At 52.0% G+C, this 23,799-nt stretch overlaps 9 protein-coding genes across 9 annotated transcripts; 4 read left to right on the top strand and 5 right to left on the bottom strand.

The window, feature by feature from the left end:
* Positions 1 to 338: 338 nt before the first annotated feature.
* Positions 339 to 1,517, top strand: MAA_01121 (Ribonuclease III; the record flags this gene model as incomplete). The annotated part of the gene is made up of 1 exon (XM_007819119.1): positions 339 to 1,517. The coding sequence occupies one exon, from the start codon at positions 339 to 341 to the stop codon at positions 1,515 to 1,517; it is 1,179 nt and encodes a 392-aa protein (XP_007817310.1).
* A 267-nt stretch (positions 1,518 to 1,784) lies between these two features.
* On the bottom strand, positions 1,785 to 4,187 carry MAA_01120 (cytosolic phospholipase A2 zeta; the record flags this gene model as incomplete). The annotated part of the gene is made up of 1 exon (XM_007819118.1): positions 1,785 to 4,187. One exon carries the CDS (start codon positions 4,185 to 4,187, stop codon positions 1,785 to 1,787), a length of 2,403 nt encoding a protein of 800 aa, XP_007817309.1.
* Positions 4,188 to 5,204: 1,017 nt separating this feature from the next.
* MAA_01119 (RNA-binding protein Lupus La) lies at positions 5,205 to 6,515 on the top strand (the record flags this gene model as incomplete). Its single annotated transcript, XM_007819117.1, has 3 exons — positions 5,205 to 5,450; positions 5,543 to 6,339; positions 6,392 to 6,515. 3 exons carry the CDS (start codon positions 5,205 to 5,207, stop codon positions 6,513 to 6,515), a joined length of 1,167 nt encoding a protein of 388 aa, XP_007817308.1.
* Positions 6,516 to 7,703: 1,188 nt separating this feature from the next.
* MAA_01118 (MFS multidrug transporter) lies at positions 7,704 to 9,515 on the top strand (the record flags this gene model as incomplete). Its single annotated transcript, XM_007819116.2, has 2 exons — positions 7,704 to 8,127; positions 8,191 to 9,515. The coding sequence occupies 2 exons, from the start codon at positions 7,704 to 7,706 to the stop codon at positions 9,513 to 9,515; spliced, it is 1,749 nt and encodes a 582-aa protein (XP_007817307.2).
* A 393-nt stretch (positions 9,516 to 9,908) lies between these two features.
* Positions 9,909 to 10,988, bottom strand: MAA_01117 (Inositol monophosphatase, metal-binding site; the record flags this gene model as incomplete). The annotated part of the gene is made up of 3 exons (XM_007819115.1): positions 9,909 to 10,525; positions 10,602 to 10,760; positions 10,871 to 10,988. The coding sequence occupies 3 exons, from the start codon at positions 10,986 to 10,988 to the stop codon at positions 9,909 to 9,911; spliced, it is 894 nt and encodes a 297-aa protein (XP_007817306.1).
* A 706-nt stretch (positions 10,989 to 11,694) lies between these two features.
* MAA_01116 (acid phosphatase-like protein) lies at positions 11,695 to 12,443 on the bottom strand (the record flags this gene model as incomplete). The annotated part of the gene is made up of 2 exons (XM_007819114.1): positions 11,695 to 12,267; positions 12,339 to 12,443. The coding sequence occupies 2 exons, from the start codon at positions 12,441 to 12,443 to the stop codon at positions 11,695 to 11,697; spliced, it is 678 nt and encodes a 225-aa protein (XP_007817305.1).
* Positions 12,444 to 13,326: 883 nt separating this feature from the next.
* MAA_01115 (Histidine acid phosphatase, eukaryotic) lies at positions 13,327 to 14,906 on the bottom strand (the record flags this gene model as incomplete). Its single annotated transcript, XM_007819113.1, has 2 exons — positions 13,327 to 14,638; positions 14,704 to 14,906. 2 exons carry the CDS (start codon positions 14,904 to 14,906, stop codon positions 13,327 to 13,329), a joined length of 1,515 nt encoding a protein of 504 aa, XP_007817304.1.
* Positions 14,907 to 16,096: 1,190 nt separating this feature from the next.
* Positions 16,097 to 18,657, bottom strand: MAA_01114 (acid phosphatase-like protein; the record flags this gene model as incomplete). The annotated part of the gene is made up of 4 exons (XM_007819112.1): positions 16,097 to 16,692; positions 16,777 to 17,538; positions 17,649 to 17,734; positions 18,443 to 18,657. The coding sequence occupies 4 exons, from the start codon at positions 18,655 to 18,657 to the stop codon at positions 16,097 to 16,099; spliced, it is 1,659 nt and encodes a 552-aa protein (XP_007817303.1).
* Positions 18,658 to 19,724: 1,067 nt separating this feature from the next.
* On the top strand, positions 19,725 to 23,212 carry MAA_01113 (ribosome biogenesis protein Urb1; the record flags this gene model as incomplete). The annotated part of the gene is made up of 2 exons (XM_007819111.1): positions 19,725 to 19,881; positions 19,953 to 23,212. 2 exons carry the CDS (start codon positions 19,725 to 19,727, stop codon positions 23,210 to 23,212), a joined length of 3,417 nt encoding a protein of 1,138 aa, XP_007817302.1.
* Between the last annotated feature and the right edge of the window lie 587 nt (positions 23,213 to 23,799).

Raw genomic sequence — 23,799 nt, 5'->3', positions numbered from 1 at the left:
AGCATTTCATCCCAAAGGTCACTACGCTGCCCAGAGGCCACTAAGAATTGGAAGCTAGCCACTCGACCCTCAAGGAGCCGCTCACACGACTCCGTGCTTTGCCTGGGGCTGCCACGGCCCAAACCGCAGAACTTTTTCTGTAACGGTTCCAATCTGGACCTGGTTCGATATATTTGCGCCTTTGTCGACAAACGCATCCCACTTACCGGCGGCATCTATTATTTCGGCTGCACGACTTTGGATTGGAGGAAGGGGCAGAATTCTTTTTTCTTTGAATCACTCTGTTTTGTAATTTGCAGCCTCCTTCTTTTTTATGTCCTCCCCTTCCGCGTCCCCAAATGAAGAGGTTACGAGTGTCACAATGGAGCAGCAAGCAGCTGCTGCGAGCTCGCCCGGGAGCTTCCTCGTCTGTCCCGATAGCCATCGCCGGTAGGCAGCCATTCCTCCAATCTCTGCGATGCCAATCTTCTGCTGCCATTGCGCCCGAACACCTCGCAGACGACGCAGCCGCCGCCCAACACATCACCCGCGCCGCCCCTTCACCTCCTCACCAACGAAGTCTCGAGTCGGCCAAGCTTGCTGCCTTGCATGCTCGACTGGCACTCTCTCCCAAGATTCCGCTGCAGACGCTTGCGCGGGCGCTTATTACACCCTCGGCCGATGCCAATGGCAGCTTTAACAACTCGAATTTGGCGTTCCTGGGGAGCACCATTATAAATTACCATGTGCTCGAGTATCTCGTGTGCAAGTGGCCTCGCCTTCCGATGGCTATCTTGTACGAAGCGTTGAGGGCATTCTCTGGGCAAGAATCGCTGCAGCAGGTCGCAAGGAGATGGGGTGTTGAGGCCGCCGCCGCCCCAGGGGAGGAGGTCGATGCGGGATTGTTGCAGTGGAAGGCTGATGGGGTGCAGCTGGTCAACACGCGATGGGGATATGTCCGCTCCGAGGTGGGAAAAGACAGCTCGTACAGACGTGGCATGAGCAGTCGCGTCGTTTTGGATGACGTATTTGGGGATGCGCTGAGCAAGCCGGACAATGCTGGCCGGCAGGGCGTGGACAGTCTGCAGAATGAGGCATTTGCATCTTTTGTCCAGGCTGTTGTGGGATCTATCTATGCCCACTGTGGGCGGGAAGCTGCCAAGTCCTTTGTCACATCTCATATTCTGTCGAGACAGTTTGATCCTTCTGAGCTGTTCCAGTTCCAACTCCCCACGCGCGAGTTGGCCATGCTCTGTGCGCGGGAAGGTTTCGAGGCTCCTGTTGCTCGACTGGAGAGCGAAACTGGTCGGCTGTCGAAGACACCGGTTTTTGTGGTCGGCATCTATAGCGGCAAAGAGAAGCTTGGAGAAGGCGCTGGTCCCAGCTTGGATATTGCTAGACGCAAGGCTTCCATGAACGTGCTTAAGGCATGGTACCTGTATTGCCCAGGGAACAAGGTCCGCGTCCCGAGCGACATGATGGAGGAGGGTGCCAGGCCCTGGAAAGCGCCGCATATTGATGTTGGTGAAATCATCTAAGTCTCGCGTTGGGGGCGGAAGTCCGCTGTTTGGGAGAAGGGGATGGCACTTGTAAAGAATAAGGACGTGCTGGGGGAAAAAACATGCCACTGTACATTAACGATATATTGTAGAACAATTGGCCAAAACTCGTTCCTTGGGGGCGTGTTTCAAATAATATATAACCGAGGCATTGTTGCCTGCGACAAAACAGTTCTATTTCAACAACCTGTAAACTCCATCGCATGCATCCACTCAACCAACCAATATTTACAGAGTATGAGCTACCTACATACTCAAGATTTCTAGTCCGTTAACACGTTTCTTCTCGGCGTGTTCGCGAAGCAGCTTCTTCCGCTCATAGACTGCCCGAACAGTAGACCGGATTTGATTCCTTCCCTCATTATAATTTGCTCTCGCGAGATCCACCACGCTATCGATTTGATCAGGTGTGTATACAAAGTTCCAAGTGCTCAGAAAGTCTGTTGTTCCTGGGGAGATATTGGGTCCTTTCTTGTTAGCGAGAAAGGGGAGATATACTACAGCTAGACCGGCATTCGGTTCTGTTAGCTGCCACTTATTGGTATCGTTAATTGCTTTAGCTGGCGGTGGAGGATGCGGAGACCGTTCTTGCGTGGTACCGACCCAGACAGTGCAGTAGCCCAAGTCACCGGCTTCTTCGTTTCCAGGGCTGTATTTAGCTTCTTTGTCGTCAGCTTGAGGATCTTTTGCGATGGAGCCGGCAGTCTGGCGGAGTGACTCTTGATCCTGCTTAGCTTGTTTGACGCGCCGTGCTGCCTCCTGAGATGAGGATGCCTCTGCATCGACGAGTTGCATGGTGGTTTCTTCGACTGATTCGCCAGCTTTTGGCCATCCGATGCCCACTGGCCAGCCTTTAATACCACGTTGACGAGCATAACCATCCGCTACGGAGAGCCAATTATCGGTTTTAATGTCCGCAGAGGCGTCGAATGCGATGAGAATGTCGACGTCTCGGCCGGGGCGGAGGAGTGGATAGATGGGCAGGTTGTTAGACATGCCAGCGTCCATGAGTTGGATATGCTCTTGCTCATATATACTCTTCGGTGTGGTGTCCGGCAGCTTGCCATGCATTTGGTAGGCAAAGTTGGGGATGCTGGCTGGATCAATGGGATGAACTTTGCTCAGATCGTCGTCACGGCCAGATACAAACTGGTCAACCCCGCTTAATCCAGATATGCTTAGGACCAGAGGCTTAATTTCCTTGTAGTAGTGACTAAGAGTTGCGCAAAAAGCACTTCCAAAAATACCCATCAATAGAGGCACTCGAATTTCAGGCAAGTGGAATCTAGTTTCCAGCGGCACGTCTTTGCCGTTGTTGAACTTGCGTCCCATGGCCCAGGTGGGAATGCCAGCCCCAAACTCTTCACAAAAGAATTCGTAGGGCGTGATTTCATACCATTGGAACCATGATTCTTCCTTGGCTATTTTCTTTTCCCTTTCCGTCGGCCCACGATTCGCCTCTTCTGTTTGAGGAATCTCGTGTCGAACAACCGTGTAGATGGGCAGTGGGCGATCCCCAAATTTGATGGCGTCGCGCTGGTTCGATAACTTGAAGTCCTTTTCGTTGACACCCAGCTCGCCCTTGGGTACCAGAAATCTTGCTCCCAGTAGTAAACCGTAAACATCGACCAGGCCAAAGTCGGCCTTGGAGTCACCCCTGAGCTTCTCCACGAGACCACTCAAGAGATATTTGCTGGTTGGCATGGAAACTAGAGACTGGAAGGCGACTGGTGGGTAGGCAATATGAATAGACGTTCTGTTTTTCAAATGCTCCAAGAGCCTTTTGAGATTGCCACCTGTTATCGAAGAGTTGAGCAAGGTTTGTAGCCAACACGAACCACTGACACCGGCCGTATAAGTGACACAGTCAAAAAGGCCGTCCTCATCAGCAGCAATAAGTGAGCCGGTGCCAGCCACAAGAGCACGCAGTCCACCCCCTGATCCACACATGGCAATAGTGGGTATATCATCAGGGTGGATTTCATGTTCATCAAGTCCGAGGTACTTGGCCAGAGCAACTTTTATAACACGTTTTCGCCTTGCTAGAAACTCTTTCTCATCGTCACATAATTGTGAGGATACCCGAACTTGAGCCGTGTATGTGATTTCGGGGTTGATGGCGGGATCGTGGGCGTCCTCCCAAATCTCATCAGCAAGAGAACCTGGGGCCATGGAGAGCTCCCTCTGAAGTTTCCGCAAGTATCCTGGGACAAGTTTTGACCAATCTGGAAGAATCATGCCCGCAACTCTTTCGGAGAAGGCAGACCATTCTGTCTCCGTGACGATGGCGATGTTTTCGATGCGCTTCGCGAAGCTGTCCCAGGCCGTCTCAGGCTGGTCATCAAACTCGTCTTCGTCCTCGTCTTCCTGTTCATCCACCTCTTCATCATCGTAATAGTGCCGTCTCCTCCTTGGATGTGGAGGAGACAGCTTCGCAAATTCATCTGTCGGATAGAGCCACCAGATAAATAAAGTTCCAGCTACAATAGTGGCCGGTATGCTTGCACCAATAGCGGTGGTCCTTTTCGATAAAGTAGAGAAACCGTGCTGAAATTTCTTGTGCAACGATGGACTGGTGCGTCGGGGACCAGCTCTCAGTGACGGGTTGAGAGCCGGCAAACCCTTGACGAGGCTGCCGAGCCGTTTCATGGCGAGGAGTCAATCAGTTCGGCACACCTGCAATGACTTATCAATTGATGTACTACGGGTAGAGGTTGGAAGCTAGAAGTGTCACTACCGCTGCATGTTGGCCACGACCGGTCGATAAAAAGGTCAATTGAATTGAACAAAGAAAAGAAGGGCAGGCGGCAAGACAACGGATGAGATTTGATGATGGCAGAGCATGCCTTTTCACATGGGATCGAAAGCTTATTCTGGTGTTCGCGCTAAGCTTATGTCATAGGAATGGAAAACGTTGAGGTGCTAGCTCCCTCAATGAGCCCCCCTCTTTGCCCTTCTGCCCATTCTCTCTCCTTGGGTCAACAGGTCTTTTGGAGCTTGTTTGACTAGCGCCGATTGCCGGGTGGCTGGTAGGCCATGGCCATCACTTGTGTTGTTGCCAGAGGATGTAGGGTTGGCGATGCAAATACAGAAATACAGCGAAAATAAAGGATATGCAATCATAGAGTAAATTGGTTTTGACGTGGAATGTTATACGGAGTAGGTCAGTGTAAATTGAAGGACCGCTCTGTCTCTCTGGTGGTACAAGCTGTGCAACTTGTGTGTCCTCCGTTATGCACCTGGTCTGCACTGTGCAGGCGGTGAGTCAAGTTTCGCAGGACCTGGATTTCCCAAGCTTTTTGCGCAACGGCAGAATTTCATGCCTTTTTTTTTTCGTGGATGCAATTCAGTTGAGCTACCTCCAGAAACACCATCATCCCCCCTGATCACATCGCTCTCATCTGCGGTTTTCTTCTTCCCCGAGGCTTTTTTTTTTTTGCAACAAGGTAAGATGAATTGGCTCATATGCTGTCAACGCCGGAACTGCGCTTCCGCAGTTACGACTGTTTCGCTTTTCGCGTGTTGCCCTAGACCCCACCACTGACTATGAATGCGACTGACGCTCATGCCTTTTCTTTGTACTACAGGACCCCTAAAGTTGGAGCACACTGTCGTATTCTTTGTCGGAGCCACCATAGTCGGAAGATATCTTCTTGTGCCGACAAAATGAGCGAGGTCGATGCTAGTACCAAGCCCGTGGAGGCCCCTTCGGTCGAGGCTCCTCCTGTCGAGGCTCCTCCTGTCGAGCAACAGCAGGAGACTTCCGCTGATGCTGCTGCTGCTGCTGCTGCTGAGGATGACTCTATGATAAAGACGACTGCGCAGACGGACTACAAGGACGTCAAGAAGAACAACAAGTTTGACCCTAGTGTTCGAGAGGTGACAGATGACCCCGAAGCTATTCGCAAGCAGGTGAGAACATTGTCGGCAATCCTTTTTGGCCTTGATCTTCCCCAGCCAATGTTGTTTGCATCTGGAAAAATCCCAGCCTAACTCGGACCTAGGTTGAGTTCTACTTTGGAGACTGGAACTTCCCCCAGGACAAATTCATGTGGGAAACTTGCGGCGGTTCCGAAAACAAACCCATGCCCATCACCAAGATTCACTCCTTCAAACGCATGCGCACATTCCAGCCCTACAGCGCCGTCGTCGCCGCCCTTCGCGACAGCAAATTCCTTGAAGTCTCAGGCGAGGAGGGGGCCGAAGTGGTCAAACGTAAGACGCCCTACAAGCCTATGCCCGAAGGCAAGGCCAAGGCCGAGGCCGCGACCGTCTACGTCAAGGGCTTCGGCGACGAATGCCCAGATACGCAGTTCGATTTAGAGAGTTTCTTTGCCCAATTTGGCGAAGTCAAGGGTCTGAAGCTACGCCGGACCAACGAGAATCTGTTCAAGGGCTCCGTTTTCGTGACGTTCATGGATGAAGACGCTGCCAAGAAGTTCCTCGCCACCGAGCCGAAACCTACCTGGAAGGGACACGAGTTAAAGATGATGACCAAGAAGGCGTACTGCGACGAGAAGAGCGATCTGATCCGCCAGGGCAAGATCGAACCGAGCTCCAGCGGGCCTAGGAAGTTTTATGAAGGCAAGGATAACAAAGGGCGGCCTGCCAAAAAGGGCAGCCGCGAACAGGATGATTGGAAGAAGAGGCGTGATCACGATCAGAAGAATGGCTTCCGAGACGGACGCGGTGGGCGCGGCCGGGGAGGTCGCGGTGGCCGTGGCCGCGGTGGGTTTGGCCGAGGCGGTAGAGACGGCGGCCGTCGGGATAAAGAACAGGTCAAGGACGCCACGTACTCTGAGTAAGATTCCCATCCCATCCCATTTAGAACAGCATATGCTAATGTGCTACAGGAGTGCTCCCGAGAAAAAGGATGAAAAGGAATCCAACGGAAAGCGAGCTCGGGAGGAGGATGCTGCTGGCGGCGAGGAACCTGCAGCCAAAAAGGTCGATACCAAGGAGACTACAGAGGCATAAGCAGGGATCAACTGGATGGGGACTGGATGTGGTCATGTTTTGTATCTCAATGTTTGGGCGTTGTGGGCTTAATATTATACTGATGGGTCTGGTTTGGAATGTATCGCAAATCAAGGTCACTTGTGACACGGGGCTGTTATTCGAGATGAGTAACTCAGCATACACTTTGTCCCTTCGGGCCAAGTATTGACAATCCTGTGGTGGCTAGGAGTACGTGCTTCAAGAGCTTGACAAAACCAGACCCCAGTGGGATGACCCCGTTGGCATCGCCCATCAGTTGGTAGTACTAGTACTGCATGGTTTCGGCCGATATTTCGCCGTATTGCCCATGGACAAGGGATGTTTCCCCATGGCAGCATTCAAAGGTAATGCGACACGCCGAGTTCTTCAACTAAACCAAAAATCATACACCGCTCTGTGCATAACATTCCCCCGAAAGCCGTTGCCAGTCCGTAATCGCCCCGTGCAGACATGGAACATCTCCCCACGGACTTTCCGTCGCAAACACTGGGCCAATGTGTCTAGACTTGGCCAGGTCGAGCCAAGCCCGGCTCCATACGCCCCGCCAAACTCGGCCGGATGCAAAAGTGGATATGCAAACTTGGACTTTTCTTCCTCCTCTCGGCGATCTTTTTCCATGGACTGGGGTAGAGGGACTGGTTTTTTCTCCTGCGGGATGCCTTTGCTTCGGTCGGAGAGGTATGGTCCGCCACAGGGGCGCTTGGAAGCGGCGCCGCTTCGGCACCCATGCCGAAGTTGGGCGCGATCCAAGGGTAGACGTCCCGAGGAAGGAAAATAGTCACGTTGCAGGAATTTGTTACGCCGGCCCCTTGCTACGACGCGAGACGGTGCTGTTTGTTGGGCAGTTTCCTCGAGGGGTGGGTGAACTTGACTCTTTTCCGCCCTGTTCTCGAGTCCAGATGGATTCGACTTTTTTTGATCTTTGTTGTCCCGAATAGCCTCTCCTACATGCTGGGATACACAGACAGCTGAGTGTCATCGTGCAGAGCAGTGGCAATCCGGGGCCTATTTGACCAAGAAAAGCGCCGTGCCCCTCTATACTATTATATATAATAGTATATTGGTGTATACTTGGTGGCGGGGCGGAGAAGATTACATGTTTGCTGCAGAACGTAGCTGGCCATGTTGGAGCGTCGTGAGTGTCGTCAAATAGAAACCCATGGATCCATGACGCAAGAAAACACCAAAGAATTGCCATCACAGCCAGGAAACCCAGCTTCTTCGGCCACGGGGGACAGCTCTCCGGACACTCCAGACATGTTTGACGATGAAAAGCACGAACGGCCTGCTGTCTTGACGGAGTCGGAAGATGGTTCGTCGGACCACGAAACTGAGCGCGAGAGACGTTCATTATCAAGGGTTGGGTCGGCGAGATCAGGGCGTTCGCTCACGACAGTGGTTTCAGAAGTGAGGGACGGGATCCAGAACCAGCGGGATTTGGAGCGTGGGAGCATTGAGGACGTTGACAATGCCCGTGCTGAGGAGAATGACGAGCCCAAAGACCCCAACTTGGTGTCGTGGGATGGGCCAAATGATGCGCAAAATCCAAAGATGTGGCCGCATAGGAGGAAGTGGGCGGCTGTCATATGCGGTGAGTTGCAAAAAAGTCCACGATTCAACACCGCCCATGTCTCTCGTGCTGAACTCCAAACAGTGTCCTTCTTCACGCTCATATCGCCCGTTGCCTCGTCAATGGTAGCTCCCGACCTCGAAGCCATTGGCAAGGAACTCAACATTGAGAGCCAGCTGGAGCGGGCGTTGGTCCTGTCCATCTTCGTTGCGGCATACGCACTCGGTCCCCTGGGCTGGGGTCCTCTCTCCGAGCTGTACGGGCGGGTCATCGTCATACAGAGCTCCAACATTGTCTTTCTCCTGTTCAACCTGGGCTGCGGCCTTGCCAAGACAGAAGGACAGATGATTGCCTTTCGATTCCTCGGCGGCATAGGCGGCTCAGCACCGCTGGCGATCGGCGGCGGCGTCCTGAGCGACTTGTTCACGGCCGAGGAGAGAGGCCGAGCCATCAGCATCTATTCCCTCATGCCGCTTCTCGGGCCGGCCGTTGGCCCTGTGGCGGGCGGATGGATTGCAGAGCGCACGACGTGGCGCTGGGTGTTTTACAGCACGACGATTGCCTGCGGCATCATCCAGGTCTTCGGCCTGTTCTTCCTCCAGGAGACGTATGCGCCCGTGCTGCTGCACCGCAAGAAGCTGCGTCTCATCAAGGAGACTGGCAACACGAAGCTGCACACCGAGTTTGACCGTCCAGACCGGACCTTGCTCCAAACCCTGACGAATGCCTTTACTCGACCCTTCAAGCTGCTGGCCACCCAGCCCATTGTCCAAGTCCTCTCGCTGTACCTCATGTTCCTGTACGGCATGATATACCTGATCTTCTCGACCTTCCCGACCCTGTTCGCGACCAAGTACGGCGAGACCCCAGGCATCATCGGCCTCAACTACATCTCCATCGGCGTCGGCTTCTTCCTGGGGACCCAGGTCTGCGCCCCGTTGCAGGACCGCGTCTACGCAGCCCTCAAGCGTCGCTATGTGCCCGACGGAGGACCAGGGCGGCCAGAGTTCCGCGTACCCATGATGATTCCGGGCGCGCTGCTCGTCCCCATCGGCATCTTCATCTACGCGTGGACGGCCGAGGTGCCCACGCACTGGATCGGGCCCAACGTCGGCGCGGCCGTGTTTGGCTTCGGCTCCATTATCGGATTTCAGTGCGTGCAGGGATACATTGTCGATTCGTACACGCGGTACGCCGCCAGTGCCGTGGGCGCCATCACCGTGCTTCGCAGCCTGGCTGGCTTCGGGTTCCCGCTGTTCGCCCCGACAATGTATAGGAATCTAGGGTATGGAATGGGCGGCACCGTGCTAGCCATCATCTCCATTGTTATTGGGTGGCCGGCGCCGTTTTTGCTCTGGAAGTATGGTGCTGCGTTGAGAGCGAGGAGCAAGTTTAGTGCTGGGCCGTGATGGTGGATTGTGGGAAGGCTGCTGAGGCGAGCGAGCAGGGGAACGAGGTGGAAAACGAAGGGGGCGCTTTAGACAACGGTTTCTTGGAAATGGGGAAAGGGTTCAATTTTGCATCATTATTTCAGAGAATGGAATAGGATAGAATATTTTTATGCATCCTACTCAAGCCACGCCACACAATTCATCAAGAAATTCGTGGGCATACGTAGACGAAGTTTCAATATACCTCAAGTTTAAAATAAAATCTCTGATTCGATATTGCTCCTCAGTGTAAACAAGAACCCAGTAAAACTCATGATTCATATCTGTTCATCCAAGAGTCTATGCTGTATTTTTGTGTCTGATTCTATGAATTGTAAGAGTAAATAGTTTTCCAACATCACGGTCATACAATTAAACAGAGTATCCCATCTTTCTGTCGCCAATCACCTTCCAAAACTCCTCCACCAGGTCCTTTTGGCCCGTCGGCGCGCCTCTCACGGCCAGATACACCCTCGACTCCAGCTCGGGATCCCAGTTGCCTGGATTTCCGCTAACCATCCTCCCCCCAGCTTCAGCGAGAAGGCACCAGCCGGCGCAGACATCCCAGGCCCAGCATCCACCTTCCCAGTAGGCGTCCATCTGGCCAGCAGCCACGGCAGCAATGTTGAGAGCGGCCGATCCCAGAGATCGAAGCGAATGCACCATGGAGCCGCCCGATTCCCTACTAGCGGCCAGTTTCTTGAAGACGTCCGTCTTGAGCTCAAAGTTGGATCCCTCTCGGTCAGAGCCCCATTCGACTGCGATCAGGGATGTCCCCAGGCCTTGGAGAGGGCGGGGAGATTTGGCCAGGGGCAGCTTTTGAGGAGTCGTGCCCTTGTTCCGGGTCATGTAGGCGCCTTTGCCTTTGATGGCCGTGAATAGGAGGTCCTGCCACGGGTTGTAGATGACACCTACTGCAGGAGAGCGTTGGACGGCTAGGCCGAGGGAGATGCATGCGTTTGGGAAGGAGTGGACAAAATTGGTGGTGCCTGTGAGCATCGAGTATTAAGCATTCGTAGTAGGCTTGAAAGGAGGAGCGCAGTGACTACGGCGGATCGAACTCACCGTCGATAGGGTCAACGACAAATGTAGGCTCCGGTCCAAGTCTCATGCCAGGCTTGTACGTCTCCTCGCCCATGAAGGATACGGATGGGAATGACGCAGCGAGTCTACTGGACACCATCTTCTCGACAGCCTGGTCGGCCTCGGTGACAATGTCGACGGCTGACCAAAGAAGTCTACAGTTAGCTATTTTAGTTCCAAATATTACAACAGCGCTCGGCGATGTGGTTCTTGAAACCTGAGAGCCTAGGCCTCCTTTCTCCCAGACATACAGTTCAGCTTGGTACCAGTGTCGAGGTCAGCCGGGTTGGCACTGAGAATCATGCGGCCGGCTTCGTAGGCAATGGCCACCATCTCATCGTGGACAGCTTGAAGGTCGAGATCTGCCATGGTTGCTGCGACCCCAGTTGGGCTGTTGGAAATCCCTACGTCTGAGGGCTGATGCTCTTGCAAAGCAAAGAACAAGGTGACGGCTGTGGTGTTTCTCTTTGGACGCTCCTCGACGTGGGGTGGAGGGGCATTGGCTCCATGTCGGCATGACGAAGTGACGTTGGGTTATTTTGGGGATACTACTAGTATTAGAGTGGGGGACTGGACCCTTGGTAGGTACCTCCTGGCGACCTGATGCTTGTATTGGACACGGCCAGGTACCTTGGTATGTATTAGACAGGATTCATGCACACCGACATGCTCGGAATTCAGGTTGGAACGCCAGTCAAGCGAACCTTGTAGTAAAGTCAATCCTTGACTGTGTATATCAAGAGAGAGAGCGCGCCATCGTCGCAACTATAGCCAAACGAACTCCGACCATGTTAAGCGCCCTGAGCTATACCGTACAGCTTGCAGCAAAGCAACAAAGAGGGCAAAAAAAAAAAAGAAGAACAGCGAGCCGATGCCCTGATACCTCGGCCTTGTTCATCTTGCAGCTTTAAAACATATCAACTGTGAACTCTTCCGGTAAATGCGCATGTTTTCCCCTACACGGTAAATAACCACCATGATCCCATCTCCCGTCTCCTGTTCTTTGTCCGAACCATCCCAATCTCGGCCACCATCATCACATCACCCCCGTTCAACACAAGTGGTTTTTTCCATTTTATACATTCTCCCTAAAGGCCGACCTTCTCTCAGTAGGGCTGCTTCCATCACTCTCCGGTTGACTTGGTCTTGATCTATGAGCATGCGCCGCAGCCGTATCGATAGGTCGGGGACTGACACCACGCAAACTTGAGACGGCATCATCATCGAATGGATTCTTGTTCTGGGAGACGCCAGGACGGCCCGGTTTGCGACCGCGCTCCTCGTCGTCGTAGTCTGCACGCGGGTTCGTGGCCAAGTTCATGCTGTAGCTGCCGCCGCCAGGATACTCGGTGTTGCTATGCCGACCGAGCTCCTGTTCTTCGTAGTATCCGTAGCCGTCGGCTTCATTGCCTACACGCGCATCCCAGGCCTCGTCGGGATCGAGAGGGCCAAAGCCTCGACGCCCGCCACTCCCGCCCTGAAGAGGCCGCTCGTATGCACCGGTCGCGGAACGATTGTTTCTGTTCTTGACCTTGCGAACCTGATCGTTGAACCAGCCAACGACGCCGCCGGGAGCTGGCTGCGGGGGGCCGTAGGGGGTTTCGTTTCGTTTCCACGGCAAATACGACGATAGCGTAGGCGGCGGTAACTGTGCACAGAAGCAAACAGAGAGTCGACAGTTAGCGTTGACAGACAGAAGACGCGGGTGGCAGTACATACGCCTAGCCTGCGCGCGCGCATTCGAGCAAAGACGACCCAGCCGCCGACGGCCGCCGTGAGCAGCACGATGATGGTAATGACGATGGCCCCAGCCGTGGACACCATTGTGGGTGGGATGGAGAGACACAGTCTCAGTGGTGTTGTTTGCAGTGGTACTACTACCAGACGCTACCAGGTAGGAGCCCAAATCGAAGCAAATGGAGGTGCCAGAGCAACGCGCGACAGAGGTTGCCGTGCACCGGACCGCGCAGAGACGTCAAAGGTGGTCGCGAGCCCAGATGTTGTGGGATGACGGATGACGAATGCACGGCGCAGGCACCCAGATTCCGGGAATCGAGCTTGGGGCTAGATTGGGCACAATGTAACTTGGCAGCTGCTGGTTTTCGGTTGTCAGCATGTCCAGTTGACGGCCACGGAGCCGACAAGGAACTGCCCACTTGAGCCGCCTGGCTGGTATTGACATGGACGTACGGAGTAGTCAAATAGGTCTGGTACTGGTTGATTGCCCAGGTGCAGGTGGTGAGACGATGTCTGGTCGTCAATTGATGGCTTAGCAGCCAGGGCTTAGCGTGTCTCCAGTGACACACAGACGCTGTTCACACACCGAGACTTGGCGCTCGACTTTGATCAATTGACATCAATCGGACCCATGTGGGTCTCATAGTTTCAAGATTCGTGTCATGATACAGAGTTGCAGGCACCGTCGAGCATTGTCAAGCTCATTCATGGTTGTTTACAGATTTACGGAGAGTATACGTACATACCTAGCAGGGACCTTAACCTATACCCAACATATGTTTGTTTATTTGTTTACTTCTCACTTGCACTCTGTGAGGCGCAGGTAGGGCCAACCCCAAAGTCGCCAATTACATGCATGTACCAAATAGCTAAAGTCTAGACGTACTACAGGGGAAAATAAAACAAGCTCAAGTCGCTAAATCAATGCATCTCATGGTATAACCTGTCCGCCGGTATGCTCTTCCTCGGTTCAGCACTGGTCCCAGAGACCACCTTTCTTGGCAAAGTCCAACCCCTTGAGGAAGTCGCCAACTTCACAGCGCCCGAGCTTGTCTGCCTTGCAGCCCTTGAGAGGCATTACTCTATCATTGACGAGAACTCGGACCATCTCGTAGTCGTCTCCGCCGCAGTGCATCTTTTCGACATACATGCGTGCTCCGAACGGCACGGCTTGTGAAGCAGAGTATCCGTCGGCTGTCTTGGGGGACACCCTGCGATCGGTGGGAATTTCAGTAGCGTTGGTATATATCCCGAGTGCGGCGTAGACTGTCATCATTGTGTTGTCGTGACTGAAGTCGGCATATAGTAGCCGGTTGAGAGGGAAGGTCGACGGGTTGGAGTCGAGTGTTTCATTTGTTGATGTGTGGTCTTGGACTGGAGAGTGGGAAAGTCGAGCAATCAGTTCATTAACATATCCTACTCCCTGCGTCGGTCCCAGCGGATTTGCTGGTCCGTAGCCATACCACTTCTCCAACGATTCGTAATACTCATATCCACGCCACTCCTCCTTGGAAAACAAGCGACAAAAGTCGGAAACTGTCGATTTTTCCGAGGCAACAGTGTTGAAGGGGCAAAGATCCATAAAGTAAACCGTTTCCTCGAGCGTAATCTGGGCGCCAGGAAGCTTCGCGTTAAGACGTTCCATTATGGGAGTGGCCCAGATATTCTTCCAGGGGGCTTGTTTGTCGTGCGCAAGCTCCGCGTTAGGTCCAGTTTCAAACGCACCACAGGTTCCATGATCTAAGGTATTGTTTGACCCGTTATCCTCTGGAATGACGAGAATATCCTCCAGGTATTTACTGCCATTCTTGCCCTTGGCTTTGTAGAAGCCATGAACAAAATCTTGCGCTGACATGACGACTCTTTCAGAGCCCGAGGCTCGAACAAAGGGATGGGTCGAATCCTCCGCTAACTTCTGATAGCGCTTGAAGAACTTTTTTCCAGACTTGACCATTTCCTGCTCGCCCAAGGGGGTGAGGTCGTCAGAACCTAGAGTATACTTGTAATCTTTGAGAAACTCGAAGCCCTTCCCATAGTCCTTGACGTCTTTTTGGATCCGCTCAACCAGGTCCTTGTAGGCCTTGGACTTGCCGGCCGTCGGGTTGCGGGACCCATGTCGAGACAAGATTGAAGCAAAGGTGACCTCGCATCCCGACGGGATGTCAGGCTTAATAGATCCCTTGTGTGCTGAGAAGTACGGCGAGTACTGGCCCCAGTGCTTGCGAAAATCGTGGGTGCAGGAGCCGTTGTTAACGCATGACTTGGAGTCTGATCGATCTCGCCTATAAGGAGTCCCTTGTTGAGCAACATTGCGGAGTGGGATGCTGCGTGGCGATGTGACACTTACGCGAAGGCAAAGCCCAGAAAAACAAAGACGGCGAGCAACATGACGCTCATTGATAATTTAAAAAACCTTGAGCGAGGAGGCCGCTCGTCAAAGACTTGCTGTGCATGATTTCGTCCCGTCACGGGCACCGGAATGGGCCTATATTTGTGGTTTGGCCCGGCGAGCGTCTTCAGCGAGGCCACGGTATCTGATATTACACCCATTGTGTCTCGGTCACCAGGTTGGTCTAGTGCGGAGATTAATATCTGCACGAAGGGTAGTATTGAGTATTGCGCAGCGTTCAATGTACCGAGTACGTCGTGTCGATACGCCGATCCGAGTATGTTGGGATAAATGCCGCCTTGGCCGCCATCAAAAGCGGTTGTTCAACACGGCAGGCCGCAGATTGGAGCCCAGACAAGCAGTGTGAAGCTGTGGCCGAGAGGGAAAAGAGAACCAGTGGCTGAGCCCGACGTATAAATACCAGCATCCGAGACCAGACCACATGCAACATTGAAGTCTGACGATTCAGGAGCCTCGTTTACCCCGTCATCGCTGCGAGGCTGCTCCAGCCGTGCATAGGGGGTTCAGGTGCTCCCTGGGCAGAAGGAACCAACGGCACCAACCAGCCTGGTGCTTGCATCAATTTGGTCTCCTGGTGGTCATGTACCGTTGACGCCACCAACCACGGGCAGCGTCGGCCCCTGGTCTCTCAAATGTCGACGGTTGCCCTCGCGCTTGACCTGCACCCCGTAGCTTGCAAACTCACGGTCCCCTCTCCCAAAGCTTCAAAGGTTTCAAAACTCATCTTCAGATACTCCGCCCATTGTTGCGTTGCTTTAGTACATGTATTGACCACCTCGACTGAAATTTGTGAAATCTATTCATCTACCTAGACACCTTAGCACCTGACTGTCCACCCTTCATCACGAAGCGCGCCCCCGTTGTGCCCAATAAGTCAGCCATTCTTTATTCTCCATGGGGCCGTTTTTCCAACGCGAAACAATCGTCAATGTAGCTCGCACGCTTTGTTTCAATTCGACCCTCTCAACATACAATGCTCCTTACAATGCCTATGCAATCAAAGGGTCTTGCACGCAGTCATAACTTGTTTCATGCATTCATCGTTTCAAACCTCTCCTTTTGTTCATTCCGTGCCAATGCCAATGCCCGGCACCTCTTCGTCCTTTGCCTGCAGCTTCCACCGAGTCTCAGGCTCCTTATGCCTCATTCTTTCGAGCCGTTCAACCCCGTCGCAACGCGTTTCATTATTTTTCTAAAACATCAGTTCGCGTCCTGCATCCCCATGTCGATCCATACTAACGCCAAGCGCATGCAAAAAGGTTATTCATTGAATACAAGTCCCTCCTCTCTCCAGGGTATTCTCTGCAAAGTGAAAACGTGAGGCTCTCCGTCACCTTGCAACGACGCCAACCGGCGGCTGTCCAATTCTGGCATCGCTTTTGCCAAAGGTTGCTCTCCGTTCTATTTCATGGTGTTCCTCGTGCTTTGACGCCGGCGTGCTTTCGCGCGAGGATATTGATGGAGTCGTGTGCTGTTCATCCCCGGTTTGCCATGTTGATATACTATCAATCGACTCGCAGCTTAGTTGCCCTACTGTGCCTTTGGAAGAAACAATTTGATAAAATCCTCCTTTGTTCTTAACCGGCCCCGGCTTGTTCGTGACGGCATCAAAGCCTACGGTTTTGCCCTGATCCTGACCAGGGAACAGCCAGGTGGACACACGTGAAAAGGATTTCTTTTTCCGCAATGGCGGTCGAAGGACAAGTGGTAGTGGCGGCGGCAGAATTTGGCTCTCACACATTGCTTGGTTCTGCTTCATGGTAGCCCTAAAATTGTCCTCAGGCGCCGTCTTCCTGTGACTCAGCGTTGCGTTGACTGACGTCTTAATTGGTGCAGTTTGAGGTCGCTCCACATCAGCATTCAGGCGCTCAGCAAATGACGGAGCTGCGGGCGGCAGAGCCGGAATAGAGGGCATGGGTTCTAGGTCTACAGCTAGTTAATATAAAGGCTTCGACTTTGGACAGCCCAAGAAACCAGAGGCATGTCTACATGAAAAGGTGAAGGGCATACCATGTACGCGGGCTATCGAATGCGCGGTTGAAGGACGACTGTTGACGTAGATGCTTTGTCTTTCGATGACGTTGTCGATTTGTTTTTGCAGGATATCGACCTCAATCAAGGCACTTGCTACACGCTCCTTGATAGCTTCTACCTCAGGACCGGTATAAGCTCGGACTCGATATCTAGACTTGGCAGGAATTTGCGGAGGAAGTTCTTCTTCAGTGACGGACGGAGAGGCGTCAACATGATGTCTTCGAGGAACGTGAAACGATATAGAGGTGTGACTACGTTGAAGAGACAACTGGTGACAGTCTTCGGAACGTTCTGCACAGTATGCTGGTGGAGGTGGAGGTGTTGTAATTCTGGGAACCTCAAAATGTGGCAGAAGAGGTGATATATGGCGATCCGTCGAGTATATGCTCAGTTCGAGTGGACGAAAGCAGCTCTCATGCTCCGCAAATTCATCCTCATGGCATTGATATTGTCGGGGACTTGGCTGACAATTGGATGGGGATACATCAGGGGGGAATTGAAATGAACCTGATTGTAAATGTCGAAAATCAGAAGGTGCAGAAATGAGTGGCCTGCGCGGCGACCCCTCTGACCAAAATCGATTCCTTCCAGTGAAGCTTGTCCTGCTTGATCCAAAGCTTTTCCTTGGAGGTCCTTGCTTCCACACAGCATCCGGATATCCCGCCTCAGTCACAGCCACTGGACGTGGTTGAAACGAAGGTTGATTGTGAACGATCATTGAAGGACGTTTCTCACTACCTAAGAAGATTAGCACCTGTCAGAATCCCAATTACACCATGATTTGGATTTGAAGTAGGTATGTATCGAGACTAACAAATAGGTAGGCCAGAAGCGAGGTGCTTACTTACTATAGTATGGCTCTCGCTCGAAGCAAGATGTAAAGGGAGACCAGCAAGTCATAATAATAGCTGAGAACCACGATACTGTGTCCTCACTAGGAGTACAAGTCGATATTTTCATGCTACAGGTAAAATAAATGGTGCTGTCTCGGCCCTTGCATATCGTGGATTGCGAAAAAGCGAAGAGAGTGAACAAAGAGAATAAGAAAAGCAAGAGGGCAAGTGACAACCGACCAGCGAGTTGGATGCTCGAAGACGTGAACAGAAACAGAACAACTACAGTCGAGAAGACGACGACGACCTGCCAGGAAACGGCTAAGCCGTCTTTTTCAGACAGGCACCGCGACCTTCGATTAACGTAGGAGAGCCTCATTTGACCCAACGCCGGGGCCCCGAGGCATTGTGGCCCAAAATACAAACAAAAAAAACTCTCCTTGTTCCATCAACAACAGCTGGGTATGGCAGTTCATCCGTGACGGTGCATGATGCCGCAACTTGATAGGCCGTGCTTGAATGAAGGCCATCCAGTCAGCGCTTAGAACAACGGTCCGGGTGGTTGGCACCACCCTCTGAGATTCAAAGACCCACAAAGAGCGTCAGACGGCCGGTTGAGCACAGCGAGTCGATGACTTGCATCTGCCTTTGATGGCTGCGCCGTTATCACAAGCCTGTGGGCGCATTGCCACGGGCTGCTCCCGCGAGGGTCTCGTGGTCTGCAGACATTGGCCAAGGGCCCCCGGTGTTCATGTCCGCCACGAAGAGCTGTGTTTCGATTGGAATTACGTCCTGCCCACGCCACTCACCTAGGAACCTCCCACTTGGCGACGTGATGGTGTAGCGGTGGACAAAAGCTATTAGAAATATGAGCCTGCTTTGTCGTTCCGCTGTAAACAAAGCCCCTGTCCTTTCCGGTTTTGATACATGTCGGAGATTTGGACTTTGAGTAGTCTTGCACTTGGCCCAGACGGCCCAGCCGATCTTTGTCGAGTGGCGCCGCGTCTGTAAGGGAGGTGTTCATGTCTGCCAATGTACGAGTTCGTTGGTTGCTAAGAATAATCCATTAAGTAACTGCCTAGGCATGTACTAGTATGTATGTGTACGGAATTTGTACACGGGATCCACGCACGGTCAAGCATTGCTGAAGACTAATATCCATCACCACCTCGTACTAGGTGGGTTCCGGTTGTAACGAAAGCAGAAATGGGCGTTGGAAGTATTAAACGGCACATGGCCAAAGTCGTCACGGTGAATTGGCAGGCTGGAGCTTTGCATCGCATCAGTGGCGTGTTTGAGTCAGGACTCATGCTGGTGAGGCCCACCAACAGGCTCATGCTGTCCGTCCTTGATGGCCTATGGTGGTCTGCGAAGGTGGTGGTGAAGGGCAAAGCCTCATGCTTGTCTCACATCTTCGGGCCTCCTCTGTCCATTGAAGGTGTTTTGCACAGCCCGTGGAGGGTAGGCCGAATATATATAGCAAGCGGCTATTGTACATTCGTTGAGTAGTGGGTGTGGAGGCAGGTAACTAGGCAGTTCCATGCCATGCGCAGATTGTTGTCATTTCGAACAGCACTGTGACTAGTCACAAGGTACATCGACGATAGTTTTTGGAGGAGTGAAAATGTGGGCAAACTTGGCAGTGCCTGCCGCCCAGCATTTACTCAGCTAGTTCTTGCCGCCTCGGCGAGAGAAGCTACTGATTGATCAGCCGTTAACTGGTGGTATGTTCTCCAAGAAGCATTGAACAAATGGTGACTGGATAAGGAACCTTGGGACTGCATGTTTGCTTGGAAGGGTGACTATGGCCTTGTTGTCTTTTTTGTCTAGTCTAAACTGCTCATTGGCCGCAATCAAACGAAGCAGTCTTTCTTGTACATATGGAGAATCGCAACTTTCAAATGTTACTCCGTACTGGGAAGCGGCTTGGGCTGCAATGCAACAAGCTAACCCATCTCGTCTGGCGGGGCGGCGGTGACGACTGGCAGAACTCCAAATTCTCGAGAATAGCGACGCTGATGTAGGCGCCTTACTTGGACCTCCAGCGTCGCATCCATTCGGACGGCGAGCCCGTCAATTGATTTCGTCGCAATGGTCAAGCGATCGACTCACGACACGGACGGTGCTGCGGCTTTCCGCAAGCGCCAGAAGCTCACTCAGGATATTCCAACTGGTGAGCAAGTCACGTCAAGCGAACAGCTCCGGCAGCTCTTGACCTTTGACCAGGACATGCGCAAGGCCCGTCATGGTGTGTACCTCTCCAACTTCTGGGGCGCGGGCTTTTTCCTGCTATTTTACTGATTCTCTCGACGTAAATAGGACTGCAATCATTCAAGAAATTTCTCGATGACATTATTTCTAGCGATGACAACCGAAAACAAAACCTGGCCATCTTGCAAGACTATCTGGAGGGCGTCAAACCGCGAGACACCAGCGAGGAAGCCGTCCACCTCCACGATATCATGGAGATGTGGTCGTTCTCCATTCAGGTGAATAACGAGGGCGTTATGTCCTCCGTCGCTGTTGTTCTCGCCCTTGTCCTTCAGGTGCTCTCCGGATCTCTGCATCTTGTGCCATTTGGACTTGGCATCTGTCAGACTTTAGTCCAGGAAGCACAGCTCAAATGTGTATCCAGGAACCTTGGATCTGAAAAAGGCAAAGGGTTTATCATTTCCCCCACTCTACGGCTTCTGCGTGAAGCTGTCAGCTTTGACGGGGGCGCTTATGCAAAGAAAATCGTGCGCGCTAGGATCTATACCTTTACATCGCTGGGACGAAATCTGGAAATTGGTCATGTGGGAGATATGCAGGAAGATGTCCGAAAAGCTTCGGTTCGAACCAATGCCGTCCGCTTCTTTTTGAGCTGCCTCAAATACTTGCACTCAGAAGGCCGAAGAGAGTTGCTGTCACAACGAGATCAACTGTCACACTTGACATATATGATGAAGAATGACCCTCCATATCTTGTGATAGAGATATTGGAATCTTTGCAGGCGCATGTCTTGTCTGATAACAGAATCGCGCGCGAGGTCAAGTTCAAAGCATTCAACACAAAAATTTTAATGCGTATCCTGTCGCTCTACTCATATTCTCACACAACTGCCAATGCCGACGAGAAAGACATTGTTTGCGAAAAGGCGCACCATCTCTTAACAAACGCCTGTACGACCTATAGTGGCGGCATACTCTATCCATACAAAGGCCTATACCCGAAAGAAGCCGACGACGAATTTTCGGCGCTTTCCGCAAAAAATAAAAACAAGGAGGCCAATGGCGACCCTTGGGAAGGAAAGCTTCGAGAAGGTATTCCTGTTTACAACTTCGTACTCTCCGAATTCATTGGTAAACTTCGACCTTGGTCCAACCTGAAGCACTGCGAGCTCCTGGTTGCTATCTTCCAGGCTGCACCAGAGCTCATTTCGGACTATTTCCACAATAATCAGTCTTTCACTTTCGAGCCCAAATTATCCATGACATGGATTGGATACGCAGCATTCTTATTTAATACTATGATGATCCCACTTCCTGCATCATTTGGCGATCCTTCACGATATGCAGTTATGCCCCCTCCGACTCCAGTTCTCCTCGACAACATTGTTCCTAGGCCAATCAATCAGAAAGTACTCATCCGTTGCCTGTCCCCGAAATCCCACCTGACGTCTTTCTTTGCGACAAGAATTCTTGTTGCAGCACTGGAGAAGCTTTCGGCGGCACTCAAAATGCTTGATGGTCAATCAAGGCGAAGGAACGCAGTGTGGATGGAGGCAAGTCGGCGGCTGGTGGACATGTTTTGTCAGCGGATACCAGACATGAAGGAGATTGTTCGTTGCTACAAAGGCATTCCCGCTGAGAACATTCTTCACAGAACCCTGACAAGCCGCCTGCTGCGGTTGTACTATGAAGTCATCCCTCGAGTTGCCCTGGCCGCTAACTTTGATGTGTCTCCCTTTTTTGCGGGTGTTCTGGCAGGTCTCAACAGAGATAATATCGAAGCCGAGCCCAGAGCTCTAGGTTTAATGGAGCTAGAAAACTTGGTCTTGATTGCCAGTTACTCACCTGGAATGAGATGGTTTGCAAAACTTGAGGCTCTTGGTCATGGGTACGCTTGCTCACCATTCAATGCACTTTTGCAATTGTTGTGCGGTGATAAGGAGGGTGCACCACTTAGTCAACTTAAAGCTGTCCTGGGGGATGTTGCTGTGGAAAGCCAAGTCGTGACGAAGTCTGTGTCACTTAAACATTTATTACAAGCTTTGCGATGTGCGAGAGAAACTTTGGGGGCTTCTGGAATGGAAACCGTATGGTCTTTCCTGGATAATTGTGTCAGCCGTTGCGCCAATTCGCCCATCAAATATTTGGACCTGGTGAAAGTCTACTCTTCGAAGCCAAGTACCTTGGAAACGGACGGCAACATTTCCTTACTTAACGTTGTGATCATGGACCAATTGCCGTATGCGCTGAACGCTGGGGACGAAAAAGCTGCTAACCAACTTGCTACTTTTGTGTCATTCTACTTCAGCGCTGTTCAAGCGTCAAGCAAGGATGTTGCGCCTCTAGAACGCTTGTACAAGGACATAGAGAATCTCTTCTCTACAACATCAGCCAATCTTGCTGGTCTCGGGAATACGAAGCAAGTCAAGACGCTAAAGAAACACGACGGAATCCAGTGGACGACCCGTAAACCAGTCTCTGGGGGTGAAGGCGAAATCGAAGGGCCCACTGTCAATCAGGCAGCGCTAGAGGAGATGCTTCATGTGCCTTTTCTGTCAGATGATGATGCTACAGTACTTACAAAATGGGTATCCAAAGGCGTGGAAGACATGGTTGAAGATGGATGGGCAGCAGGTCTGGTGCGCCTCTTGGCCTCTGAGCACATCAACTTGCGAAAAGAGGCGCTGACTGGGGTTCTCAAAATGGCGGCCCAAATCAAGGACTCATCATACGAAGAAAAGACGCAGATCTGGCTACTTCTGTCGGAACTAGCAGAGTCGTCGAGAGCACAAGTTGACATCGGCCCCGTTCCTTCAGCATTCATCGCATTTGCTATTCACGCCTTGGACGTTCTTAAGAATCCTCTCCATCCCCTATATCCCAAAGTCAACTCCTATCTTACACGCAGCCCCATCTGGGGGTTGGACAAGCTTCCTTTGGTACATGATATCCTTCACGGGACACCATCGGAAGATGACAAATACTATACGGAGCTCACTTGGCTGTTCAATTACCTATTAGACAGTCTCAGAACCCCGCTGGATCTCAGCGTATTTCATAAGAAGCGCTGGTTCGAGAAGATATTTGCAGTAGGGAGCAATCCATATCTGCGTTCGGCGTTGCGGACCCGACTTCTCAAGCTTGTATACAGGGCGACATGTATTGAATCTGGGAGTACAACTCTGATCACGAGATTCGGTATCCTGAGCTGGTTGGACTCTCAGCGAGCCTCTTGCGATGTAGATGAGACAGCCGCGATATACGCAGCCCTCATGAAAAGGGCGTGGGAAACGTGCGATCAAGATCGGGTTTGGGCTTGGAGTAAAGGTGGCGTTGATCAGCTTCTGGAAAAGATAGCCAAAGTATAAAGGGCATTAAAAAATAGAAACATAGACGCTCACGAGGATACGACAAGGCATGAACTTGCTTAATAGTCATACCATGTCCAATTGGGTCAGTCTCTGTTGCATACGGCTGCCGTTCAGGTGATTGATTGTTGACCCAGCAACGGCCCAAACTCGTGTATTAGTGCTGACGAAAGTAAACTATTTTACCATCATTAGAATTATTTATCTGCAGCCATGACCAGACTTGGTATCATACATGGGCTGAACAAGCCGTACAATATGCAAGTCAGTGAACCATATATATATATAACGAGTGCGACGTTTGTGTCCCTGAGACAAGCTTAAGGGCAACCCCATCACATGCCAGATGAACAGAAACCTATCCATGATATACCATAAACTAACTCACCAAAGTATTGCGCAAAACTCTATCAAACCAGTTCCTTGTCTTGTCCATACCCCTCGGGGAGAACCCAGTTCATCTAACGGACCGGCATTCCAACACGCCTAGCCAGAAAGATTTGCCAGAACACCAAGCCCGGATTTCGACGTTGGAGTGTTTGCCTCCTCTTGATGAACGCCCACGGGCCATACGTATTGATTTGGGC

Source organism: Metarhizium robertsii (assembly GCF_000187425.2).
Source record: "Metarhizium robertsii ARSEF 23 chromosome Unknown MAA_Scf_8, whole genome shotgun sequence".
NCBI classification, from domain to species: Eukaryota; Fungi; Ascomycota; class Sordariomycetes; order Hypocreales; family Clavicipitaceae; genus Metarhizium; species Metarhizium robertsii.
This window is presented reverse-complemented; position numbering and strand designations above follow the sequence as displayed.